Source organism: Crocuta crocuta, unplaced genomic scaffold (assembly GCF_008692635.1).
Source record: "Crocuta crocuta isolate KB4526 unplaced genomic scaffold, BGI_CrCroc_1.0 scaffold1300, whole genome shotgun sequence".
Classification (NCBI taxonomy): domain Eukaryota; kingdom Metazoa; phylum Chordata; class Mammalia; order Carnivora; family Hyaenidae; genus Crocuta; species Crocuta crocuta.
Genome location: NW_027528462.1, coordinates 4,040 through 16,676, shown reverse-complemented (window position 1 = coordinate 16,676; position 12,637 = coordinate 4,040). Strand labels below are relative to the sequence as shown.

General features: G+C 57.2%; 1 protein-coding gene across 1 annotated transcript; it reads left to right on the top strand.

Moving 5' to 3' along the window:
* The first annotated feature begins 4,277 nt into the window (after nt 1-4,277).
* Nucleotides 4,278-12,631, top strand: NXNL2 (nucleoredoxin like 2). The gene is made up of 2 exons (XM_077754588.1): nt 4,278-4,623; nt 11,081-12,631. Exons 1-2 carry the CDS (start codon nt 4,322-4,324, stop codon nt 11,247-11,249), a joined length of 471 nt encoding a protein of 156 aa, XP_077610714.1. The 5' UTR covers nt 4,278-4,321; the 3' UTR covers nt 11,250-12,631.
* Nucleotides 12,632-12,637: the final 6 nt, after the last annotated feature.

Genomic DNA, 12,637 nt, shown 5'->3' with positions numbered 1-12,637 from the left:
AAACCAGAGTCCACATTTCCGATTTCATAGTTTGTTTTCAAAGAGAGGAGCTACATTTATTACTTTGTTTTTGCAACACCTCGTGAGCCTCTCCTGAGGATTAGATAACACCAAGCAGGTTAAAGTGCCCAACACAGTGCCTGGCACATCGCATGAATGGACACCACCATCCTTACCAGGTACCGGGCGCCGGCCCTCCGTGAGCTGCCGCAGCCTGCCTTCCCTTGTCCTCTGTGTCACCCTCCTGCACACGGCCGCTGCAGCCACGTGGAGACGCTTGCTCCTCCCGTCCCTGCCCCACCTGTTCCTGGGCCTGTCTTCCTACGCCGCCTTCCAGTCCTGCCCTGGAGTAACCGTCCGTCCTCAGCGCTGCTGTTAGGGGTTGACTTGTGTCCCTCCAGCACAGGTATGCCGACATCCTGGCCCTCAGAACTGCAGAATTACTTGGAAATCGGTTGTTGTGGATGTAAGTGGTTAAATGAGGCCAGTGTCACATGGACGTCCAGTCATGTCAGGAGCAGGCCCAGCGTCAGGGCAACCACCTGCAGCCTCGGGCTTAGACCTCAGCTCACGCGTGCTCCCACTCCCACTGCCCCGGAGCCTCGCAAGGATGGCTTCCAGGCTGCGCCATCCTCCTCTGTTGCTGTCCCTTAGTGTCCCGGCTCCACCTGGGTGTGCGGTGCAGAGGGTCCCCTTGGAACATGTGAGGCCCACCTGGTCTCAGCGTGGGCACAGTGCGGGGAGCAGCTGGCAGGACAGAACCCAACGGCTGCTGGCCACTCGTGGGCCATCTCGTAGGCCCGGCCCCTGGGCTGGTGTGAAGGTCCCGTTCACCCTGTGCCCCAGACAACAGGACATTCAACCATGATGGGACAAGTGAGAGCCATGGAAGAAAGGGAGGAGCTTGCACACTTGAGTATGTCTGCCAGCCCCGCGTTTTCATTTTGTGTGGGCCAGCAGCTGCTGTGGCCAGCCCTGGTTGGGGGCTGCAGAGAGGTGCCCTGACGCAGAAATGACGCACTGGTCCATTCGCTGCAGCGGGGCCGGTTCTGGTGGCTTGGAGCCTGGGCAGGCAGCCTCATGACAACACAGGTGTCCGGGAGGAGTCCCCTATGAGGTGAACATGCTCCTTGGGGCGGGGTGGTCTGGCCGCCAGACCTCACACCCCCAGTGCAGGGTCGGCCTGGCTGCTCCTGCAGAGATAGGGCAGGGGTGTAAGCATGCACTTCTCAGATTCCACAGCCCTTGGCAAGGGCACCCCCAGCCTGGTGCGACCCCCGCCTTACTGGGTGCATTTCTGAGGACTGTTTGGTGGGATATGGGGGTGAGCTTCAAGAAGAGAAAATGAAGCCGTATCCTGAATGGCACGGAGCGTGGTAACCATGTGATTAAAGTTTCTCCAGATCCCGGTGCATAGAAGCTGTTGTGTAGCTGTTGAACCCCTACCCCCACCCCCAGCTGCCTGCAGTGCCATCACCCCCTGCTGGCTTTGCTGTTGACCTGGGCCACCCACAGGGCTGCTCTTTCCCTCCACGCCTCACTCCCCTCGTACAGAGGGCACTGAGCTCCAGGATTTCTGTCACACTGGACTTAAACCTTTGGGGTTGGGGACACAGACTGCCTGTGCCTTAGCCTTACAAGCCAGAACCTCCATCTCCGACTTCCTGCCCCCAGAGCTGTGAGATGAGGTCTCTGCTCTTGCAGCCCTCTGTTGTGTTAGGGCAGCAGAGGGGCCCCAGGCACACCGCCATCTTCTCTCTGTGCCTGCGTTTTGTGTTTCAGGCCCTCTGGTGGAGCAGCACAAATGCTTCTAGAATCATCTAAGACATTACTGGGAGAAGCTGGGGAGGGGGGGCTGGGGAGTACTTCCTCAGCCCAAAACCGTATCTGTTTTGACCACTTCTAAACATGAAGTTGTCTCTGGGAAGCCAGGCCCGTGGGGTGACTTGCCTGTGGTCCCATAGCTGGTCACTGAGAAAGCCAGGCCTCTGTTCGTTTGTCACTTTGCCATACATTCCCTGTGGTGGGTCAACCACCATTTTGCAAGTGAGTCATGAAGTCCTCATGATGTCATTCCCTGGGAACACATACTTAAATACAGGAAAATAAGTAACTCCAGCACGAATATTGAAAACCAGGAAATTCGGAATATGATTGTTGCACACTGGGAGGTCTAATTTGCTGTGTGCTGATCAGAGCAGAAAAAGTTCCCATGAGAATATTGGTGTATTCATGAGTAGCGGTGGAAATAAATGAATCATCATGTGTATATCTTGTAGTGAAAAAGAAGTCAATTTCAGTGGCAAGTGGCCTAGGGACCTGTTTCTTCAGTGTCTCCCTTCTGGAACATAGAAGCAACTGGTATGCAGTGTCCAAAGCCAGGGCAGGGAAGAGGCGCACTGGCTGGGGACTTCCCAAATGTTCCCACTCAGAAAAATACTTCCTCGGGGAAACAGCCTCGGTCAGAAGTGAGGAGAGCCTGAACACAGACAGGCAGAGCTGTGATCATACCACACTGTTTCTCCCCAGAGAGGCTTTGAGGTCTCCTATACCAGCCAGCCAGCGTTAGCTCCAGGAACATTCTGCCCCGCGGCCAGTGCCCTGGCCATGAGCCAGCCAAGGTATCAGAGCCCTTGATAGCTGTTCGGGAGAAACAGAGCTGGACGCCAGTTAAAGGTGATGGACAGATTTCATTCAGCAGCACTGCAGTGGTGAAGAAGCTGAGCTCAACTCTGAACACAGGCCAAGTGGGGGTTTACAGCCAAGGGAGAGGGTGGGGTGGGGTTGGTGGGTGGAAGTGGATGGAAAACCACTTAGGGGAGACACCAAGGGCAGGGGATTGTTGCTGAGGGCAGGCAGGGTAATCAAGGATGGGGGCCGACTTAGTGGGAGTCTTGGCAGGGAGGGGACGGGGCCCAGCGACCAGCCCTAGGTAAGAGGAGTGTCCGTGGAGCCTCAGGGGGGTTTGATCATCAGACAGGAGATGCAGTTTGGGTGAGGAGTGGATGATAGGGCAGAATCTAGGTCACAAACTGTGTAGGTGTTGGCAGGGGTCTGGGAGGGGGCTCGGAGAGGGGGACAGACCAAGAAGGCCTTTCTGGAGCTGCTCACAAGCGCCAGGAGTAGGAGCTGTCCAGCCCGGCTGGCGTTATCCGGGGCCAGTAAAGCTGATTAGTGGATGCCCTGCTCAGCGCACCCTCACGTGCCCAGAAAGAAGTCCATTCTGAACTGACGTTGAGCGTCCCAGCGGGGACTGGGGGACAGCAAGTCCTGTTTCTAGGACTGCATTTGTGGCTGCTCCTGCGCTGGGTGGAGGGAGTTGTGTAGGACACTTGCAGCAGGGACAGGAGAGGGCCCTGGGTTTCCTTCTGCCTCTGGGCACCGGTAGCCCCTCCCACCTAAGCAGTGGCCAGTGAGGTGGGATGGTGGTCTGATGACACAGGCTCATGCCCCAGGAAGGGCCCTGGGGAGTCCCTTCACGCCGGGTGGAGGAGGCGAATGAGTGAAACAAAACTGGTGTCCCTTGTTCCCTGGAGCAGCTCAGGAGAGTGGGACACACACACACACACACACACACGCGTACAGGGCAGCCAAAGGAGGGTCCTCTGGTGAGGAGGGGTGCTGCCCCACGCCTCTCCCTGGAAGGCTGCCTAGGCTTCACCCCGGCTGCAGGAAGGCACCTGCCTCAGCACCCAGTATTTATACAAATAACTGGAAATTTCCCCTGTAGGAGGGTGTCCCTGTTGAGATAAAAAAAAAAAAAAGCCAAACAGATCAAAGCAGTCTTGATAACATTCACAGTTTTAGCTGCATTCCACTCATCCTATTTCTGAGTTTTAACAAAAGTCGGACCTCCACCTGCAAGGGCTCCCTCTCCACTTTTTTCTGCCGTTTTCACCGTTTTCACCTACGATTTCCCCAGGTCTTACAAGCTGGGGGCGCTGAGTCAGCCCGGGGCGGCGGGCGGCGCGCGTTTCCGCGGAATCCTGCCCTTATTTAGATGTTTGATGTTTTGTTCATGGTGAGGTTTTTTTGCACTGATCTTGAAGTTTTAAAATACTGCATCAGAATGTGATTCATCTTGATCGCTGTTTCTTTTTTTGCGGCAAATTCCTTCAGTCTGTAGTCACCCAGAGCGTCTTACCCGCCGTTTCCCTTGCTGGGTCCCTGGGGCCTACAGCGCGCCTCGGGGCGCTAGTCCTGGGACTCCTCGGGTCTTCGGGACACGTGGGGCGGGGACTCGGGGTGGGGAGAGCGCAGGGAGTGNGTCCCCGGTCCCAGCCGAGGCCGGGCCGGAGGAGCAGGTGTCCGCGCCCGCGCCATGGTGGACGTGCTGGGCGGCCGGCGCCTGCGGACCCGCGACGGCGCGTGGGTGGACGCCGAGGAAGCGCTGCAGAACAAGGTGGTGGCGCTGTACTTCGCCGCCGGGTGGTGCGCGCCCAGCCGCGACTTCACGCCGCTGCTCCGCCGCTTCCACGCGCAGCTGGTGGCCGAGGCGCGGCCGCCCGCCCCCTTCGCGGTGGTGTTCGTGTCGGCCGACGGCAGCGCGCAGGAGATGCTGGACTTCATGCGCGAGCTGCATGGCGCCTGGCTGGCGCTGCCCTTCCACGACCCCTTCCGGCAGTGAGTGGGACGGGGCTGGGCGGCCGCGCGGAGCTCGTCCCCACCCCTCGCGCGGGCCTCCCCGGCGCGCTCGTGGGCCCCACCCCAGCACCCCGGGGGGTCCAGCGGGGCTGCCGCGTCCCTGGGGGCTCGGGGAGGGGTGTGGAGGCAGGAGAGGGAGCCTCGGGGGCCTCGGGTCAGAACTGGGACCCTGCGTGGGCTGCCGCGGGCGGCTGGGGGCAGTGCTCAGGGTCGCGGCAGGAACTCCAAGGCCCGAGGAACCCCCTCTCTGCTGGCCGGGGTGCGCCTTGGTTATTACTGCCATGCCTGGAATTGCCTAGATGTGAAGGTGTTTACCGTTTCCACAGCTGTAGGGAGAACCAGGTCCCTGGGCTCATGGGGTTAATGTCAGAGGCCACCAAAATCCCCAGCGGAGAGGGACCTGAGTGGGAGGAGGGAGAAGGTGGGAGGGAGGAGGGTAAAGGTGGGAGGGAGGAGGGTAAAGGTGGGAGGGAGGAGGGGGGCCCCCTGGGAGGGAGGATGAGGCTCTCAGGAGGGTGATGGGCTGGAGTGTGGCTGGGATCTGATCAATAGCACCTTGGGGTCTCCGTTGTGAAAGCACCCAGACTCTGCACACGTGTTACCCCACCATCCCTGTAATGGATGTGAGTTTCTGGGTGTGTTTTACAGGGCATGTTTCTCATTTCTGGGGGCGCTGTTATTCAGTTGTGGCGGGCCCCCCCCCTCCACCTCCCCGAGCCATCCTGATGAATTGCCTTGTGGACAGTTAGAAATGGCAGGTGGCTTTGGAAGGTCCTGTAGAAGACTTCTTCCTGCAAGCACATACCGTGGGTGACGCTGAGGGGGAGTGAGGCTCAGGCCTTCCAGGTGGGCACCTGTTTGCTAGCGGCCCTGCTCCAGGGACGTCATATGGATGGCTAGTCTACACAACGGTGAAAACAAACCCAAGTGCAGTTTAGAGTGACATACCTGGTAGAAGGATTCACGGTAGCCTTTCCTCCGGGGGACTTTGCAAAATGCCTCTGATGTGCTTAGCACCGAGTCATGCACGGCCTTGGAACCAGCATGCAGGGGGTCCGTGTGGGTAATTGGGCGGCGCTTCGGGTCGGGGATGACCTCCTGGGCTGTTGGCTCACTGCTGAGTGTGATGAGGCTCCTGTCATGCATGAGGGCGGCCCTGGTCCGGGAGTTTGCAGCCCTTGGTGGTCACATGCCAGCACGTTGTCCCTGTTCACAGATGTGTCGCTGAGGCTCCCAGGCTGGTGCTCCCGGCTTTGGGACCTGGCTCTGTTCAGAGCTTCCTCTCCCTCCCTCTCCTCGGGGCTACCGTACCCCCACTGGCTGGGGGAGGGCCCTGCGGAGCTCCCTCCTGCTGCTTCTCCTGTGCTGAGGTCAGAGCCCTTGGGGTCCGCTGCAGGCAGCAGGCAGCCAGCGTGATCCCCGGAAGGCCCAGCCTCGGGTTTTTTGTTTTTTAATATTTTTATTTATTTCTAGGAGAGAGAGAGAGAGAGAGACAGCGTGAGCAGGGGAAGGTCAGAGAGAGAGGGAGATACAGACTCTGAAACAGGCTCCAGGCTCCGAGCTGGCAGTCAGCACAGAGCCCGACGCGGGGCTCGAACCCACGAACCGTGAGATCATGACCTAAGCGAAAGTCGGACGCTTAACCGACTAAGCCACGCAGGCTCCCCTAGCCTCAGGTTTTCTGCAAGGAGGTCGCTCCTCACTGGCTCTGCCCTTGTAGTTTCTATGGTAGGAACCAGGCTGTTGTGTGGGGATGTTTGCGGCTGAGCCCTGATTCCAGCCGGGCTGTGTGGGATCGTGCTGCCGCAAGGGGAACTGAAGAATGTGGAGGGTGGGGGTGGCCTGGGGGGAAGTTTCTTATTGTGTGCGGAGCATACACGCTGCCCCTTGCCCCACCAGGACAATAGTGCCCTGGGCCACCTGGTCAGCCGTGGTCAGGATCCGGGGCTGTCTTCCCTCAGCGGCCTCCTGACTCCTGAGGCCAGGGGGAGGAGGAGGATTCCCCAGGGACCCCCACGGGGCGCCCAGGGCACGGCTGGAGGACGCATGGCTGAAGGGCGTTGACAGCCCTGGACAGACAAGTCTCCTGAAGTCCCTGCAGCGGTGCCTGTGTGCAGGTGGGCGAGCGGCCTGGTTGTGGTGGCCGCACCAAGGACGGGTGTCCTGGAGCCAGCGTGGGGGACAAGCCCGAAGCGGTGGAGCCGGGGGAGGACGGCTGTGTTAGGCGAGGGGAGGCAGCCACTGCGGCGGCAGCGCCCGGCCCGAGCCTGGCCCTCAGACTCCCCCAGATGCGCACGGTGTACAGCGCTCAGAGGCCTCGCGCCTGCGTTCTGCGGCCTCAGGGCTCTCCTTCCAAGGCGCGGTCTGTTCCCGAGGGACACGGCGCCGGAGGCCATGGAGACGGCGCTTACGAGCCTCTCCCTGCGGCTCCAGGGTTACAGTCGTTTCCCCGCAGGTGCTGCCAGGCTGGGGATTNGAGTAAACCACACAGCAGCTCAAAGCTTAAACAGTAACCATTACTGATCAGCTTCACCTAAACACACAGCAGCCAAGAGCTGGTCTCCAGGGCAGTGGGAAGCCTCCGAGGACAGTTCCGTGGCTCTGCTTTCTGCCATGGCGGCCGGGTGCGAGGCTGCAGCCCGGGGCCCCCTGGCAAATGCAGTCTCTCCTCACGGTGACAGAGCAGCTGCTGTGCCTCAGGCTGTACATCCTCACACCTTCTTCGCACATCCTCACACCTTCCTCACACCTTCCTTGCACATCCTCACACCTTCCTCACACCTTCTTCACACCTTCCTCACACACCCTCACACCTTCCTCACACCTTCCTTGCACATCCTCACACCTTCCTCACACCTTCCCACCTTCCTCACACACCCTCACACCTTCCTCACATATCCTCACACCTTCCTCGCACATCCTCACACTTTCCTCACACCTTCCTCACACCTTCCTCACACACCCTCACACCTTCCTCACACCTTCCTCGCACATCCTCACACCTTCCTCACACACCCTCACACCTTCCTCACACCTTCCTCGCACATCCTCACACCTTCCTCACACACCCTCACACCTTCCTCACACCTTCCTCACACATCCTCACACCTTCCTCACACCTTCCTCGCACCTTCCTCGCACCTTCCTCACACATCCTCACACCTTCCTCGCACCTTCCTCACACACCCTCACACCTTCCTCACACATCCTCACACCTTCCTCGCACCTTCCTCACTTACTCACACCTTCCTCGCACCTTCCTCACATACTCACACCTTCCTCACACATACTCACACCTTCCTGACACCTTCCTTGCACCTTCCTCACACACCCTCACACCTTCCTCGCACCTTTCTCACTTACTCACACCTTCCTCGCACATCCTCACACCTTCCTCACACCTTCCTCACACACCCTCACACCTTCCTCACACATCCTCACACCTTCCTCACACCTTCCCTGCACATCCTCACACCTTCCTCACACCTTCCTCACACACCCTCACACCTTCCTCGCACATCCTCACACCTTCCTCGCACCTTCCTCACATACTCACACCTTCCTCGCACATCCTCACACCTTCCTCACACCTACCTCGCACCTACCTCGCACCTTCCTCACACCCTCACACCTTCCTCACACCTTCCTCTTTACTAGCTCATGCAAATCACATGAAAGCACTCCGAGGAGTCGCGCTAGCTCTGAGTCTGCTGGTCCCCCGTTCCGGTGCTGGTCAGCGTGGCCAGCAGTCAACCACTGCCACCTGCGATCGGACGTGGCTCCACCAATAACAGCCTCAGTGTCTCCTGAGCATTTACATGCCAGTCCCTTAGCCATGCCGTATGGGTGTTAACCATCTAAACCTCCCAACAACCCAGGGAAGTATTTCCCACGGTGCAGATGGGGAATTTGGGGTACAAGGACGTTAGCTAGCTTGCCCAAGGCCCACAGCTAGTTAGTGCCAGAAGGCGGAGGATCAAGGATGCTGAGCAGGGAGCCACATGCCTCTACTGCCCAAGCCATCAAGGGCACCGTTCTCAGCTTCCCCTGCTGCCTGCTCTCCCCCCCGTCCCCGGGGTGGATGGATGGTGGATGGAGGGGGAAGCAGGCGGCCCTGGGAGACTGGCGGGGTTGCACGTTTGGGCAGACATGGCCCCGAAGGACCGCAGGCTCCACCCCTACCAGCAGGGACAGGAAACTGCACTTCTGATGAGCTCCCTGGTGCTGCTGCTGCTGCTGCGGGTCTGGGGACCCCATGCCCTTAGCATGCCCCGCACACGTTGGGTAGGGCCTGCTGGCCTTGAGGGTAAGCCCCAGGCCCTGGGCGGCAGAACCCCAGCGGGACCATTGTGATGTGGCGGGCGCTGCACTCCCCGCCTTCTGCCCAGTGCGAAGGCCCTGCCATGACCCCTCTGCCCGAGCTGCTGGACAAAGCCAGTGGCGGCCTCTGGCGTCTCCCTGCAGTCTTCACGCCAACAGCTGTCTGGCTGTTTCTCTTTTCTTCATGTGGTTGTCTCTGCTTTGGGGGAAAGCTAGTTTCGTAGGCACTTCAAATTTCTGGTGTTGTTCAGGGCCTTAAAACACCAGGGGGGTCTCCTCAAGGCCACAGCCCACTCCTGAGTTGCCAGACCTGCTGGCTTGTCAGCGAAGGCCTTGGATGGTCCCGAGGCCGGCGTCTCTCCGTGCCTGTGGTTTGCGCTTGTCAGCCCTGATCAGTCCCATGAATGATGATCACTCTTACATAACACTTTTTTCCTCCTACTTTGCTGTGTCGTCCTCACGTGAGTCAGGGCTTCTGGAAGCTGCTGGAGTGGCAGTGTGTGCAGGTGTCCTTCGGGAACAGGTGGTCCTGGCAGTGGTGGGGCATGGCAGGAGTGACCGACCGCGCCCGCCTGCCTGCCCGTGTCTGCAAGCAGGGTGGAGTCTGCCGTGGGCCGGGGACTGGCCGCTGCCTGGTTCCTGGTGTTCCTGTGTCTTCCTTTCCCCGAGTAGTGCTGGGAGAGCCAGCCTCTGTTGGTCTTCCCCACAGGCAGGTTCGTTCTGAGGCTCACTGGATCCTTTGTTTCTCTGCTGTGACTTCCGGCCACCGTCTGCCTTTCCTAAGTGTCTGCTGCACCAGTCCTGTTCTTGCTTCATGAGTCAAGCACACAGCTTGTCCACAAATAGTTTGGAAAAGTGTGTTTAAGACCACAACTTTCTATGTCTAGTTGTGTCTACGGCTTTGGATCAGAAGTATATTCCATATTGTTTTCTTTGATCATGTTGTAGTGTGTATTGCTGTTTCACATGTGGTGGTAGTGTACGGATATTTAGTGTATTTTAAACTCATTTCAAACATCATTTCATGTTGGTTTCCAGTTTCTATTACATTATGGTCTGATTAAGTGGTCTGTACGCTCTTGATTATTAGAAATTTTATTAAGATTCCTTTATTAAGATGCTGGGTTTGTCATGGTCTCTTCCGATGTTTGAAAACAAGGCTGTCTCTCTTCCTTTGGGTGGAGGTGGGAGGTATTTTTTCCTGCTTGATTTATGCCTTAATCTTTGGCCTGGGCGCCAGGAGGCAGTGGCAAGACCTTGATGGAGACATGACGGGAGACGTGACGGGAGACGTGGTAACAGGAGGGTTTTAAGTGCATTTTTCCTTCCTTCCACACAGACCCACAGTCCCGAGGGTGACAGGTGAGTGCAGTCAGATCACTGAGCATGAGGCACTAGCAAGGTGGCCTTGGGAATGGGGAGGGGTCTTCATCAGCTGCCTTGTCTTGAGGGCAGTCATCCAGGAGAAGGTTATGGGGAGAAACCAAGGTGGATTCTCCTTTGCCCAAATCAACACAAATAATTTTGTAAGAAGGTCACTCCAAGGTTACATGTGATGGAAAAAGTAGCCAAGAAATGTGTCATCCATAATGTAAATCAGCCTCTCCTCGGGTTTGAGAGGTAGAAAGTCTCACACGGCTTTGTGTTTATCTGGAACTCACAGAGGTTTAGCTCTGACTGTTGTGTGTACTTGGTGTTTTTCAGCCCCTTGAAATAGAGGAGGGGTATGAATTTATTGGGGGTATTTGTGGGTTTAGAATCGTACCATCCAATATGGTAGCCACCTGCCGCTGGGCTACTTGAATTTAAATTAATGAAGATGAGAAATTCCGTTCTTCTGGCGCTCCTCACATCTCGGGTGCTCTGTGGCTCCACGCAGCTGTGGCTCTGGGATGAGCAGCACAGGCTCAGAGCAGCCCCCTCCCTGGGACACCCCTCAGGACAGCACACCTGTCCCCTCCCTGGGACACTTCTCTGGACAGGCCCGCAGCAGGGAGAGGAGGTGTGGGTGGGCTGAGGGCTAAGGCTTTGCGGGGTCAGCCGGCCCTGGGGACGAGTGTGTGGCGGTCGCCCACTCCCCTGCTGATGCCCCCCCCCCCCCACTTCTCTCCTGCAGGGAGCTGAGGACCAGGTACAACATCACAGCCATCCCCAGGCTGGTGGTGGTGAAACCAAGCGGGGAGGTCATCACCAACAAAGGGCGGAAGCAGATCCGGGAGCGGGGGCTGGCCTGCTTCCAGAGCTGGGTGGAGGCGGCTGACATCTTTCAGAATTTCTCCGGGTGACGCCGGGGTCTCGGGAGCACCTGCTGCTGCATCCTGAGCACAGGGAAGGGGAGCAGGGAGGGCCGTGTCCTCCTTGCCCCCACCAGTACGGTTGTGTCCCAGCAGAGCCACTCTGCCTGGGGGAAGAGCCTCCCGTAGCCCGCGGTCCTTATTTTTATCACTCTCAGCAGAGCTGTCTTCACAGGAGCCTGAGTGTGCTCACATTGGGCTCTTGGAAATTCATGAAAACACGTCTCTACACCGCTCCTCACGTGAAAGAACACATTTATGGGTACGTTTTCTGGAGATCTACTTCTGTTAATGCTAAGTTCTCACGACTCATGTATTACCGAAGTTTGCACAACTGTCTGCTTTAATAAATGATTTCCGGCACAGCCCTCTGATCTCCCTCCTTGTCCCTCCAAACCAGGCGCTCGTACAGGGACAGTGAGGTGCCCCCTGGGCGCCGGCCTCCACACTCTGTTCCCATTTCCAAAGTCTCACAGCTGTTGGAGGCTGCATGTTCATGTCGTCAAACCCACGTCTGCAGGTGTGGATGGGTCCAGGTGAGCCGGAGCCCAGGCACAGCCTCTGCGCACAGCTCCCCTCGCCGCCTCTCTCCACTGCGCTTGCACTGCCGGCCATCCCTGGCACTGTGTACACACACACACACACACACACACTATACCACGTACAACACGTGCACACTATGTACACTACACGTACACACATGCTACACACACACCACACACACACACTACACCCTGTACAACACACGTACACACTATTTACACTACACGTACATGCTGCTACACACACACACTATACACCACGTACAACACATGTACACAGTACGTACAATACACATACATGCAGGCTACACACACACCACACACACACACTATACACCATGTACAACACACGTACACACTACATGCACTACACATACACACATGCTATACACACACCACACACACACTATACATCACATATGCCACATGTACATGCTATGTACACACATGCTACATGCACACCATGCATCCCATACACATACACCACACAGATACACATACCACACACAGCACATATGCACACACATAGACACACAGACACACTAGACACACACTCTTTGTACCAAAGACACACGTGCGCGCGCGTGCACACACACACACACACACACACACACACACACTCTCGTCTCCACCAGCAGGCTTTGCTCTACGACTGTTGCTTAGAGCAACAGATGGACTCTATTTCATATATGTATGAAGGATGGACTCTATTTCATATATGTATGAAGGATGGACTCTATTTCATATATGTATGAAGGATGGACTCTATTTCATATATGTATGAAGGATGGACTCTATTTCATATATGGATGAAGGATGGACTCTATTTCATATATG

Coding starts and splice junctions, on each gene's coding strand:
- NXNL2 (XM_077754588.1), top strand. CDS start 4,322: ATGGTGGACGTGCTGGGCGGCCGGCGCCTGCGGACCCGCGACGGCGCG. Junction 4,624..11,080: donor TTCCACGACCCCTTCCGGCA/GTGAGTGGGACG, acceptor TCTCTCCTGCAG/GGAGCTGAGGACCAGGTACA.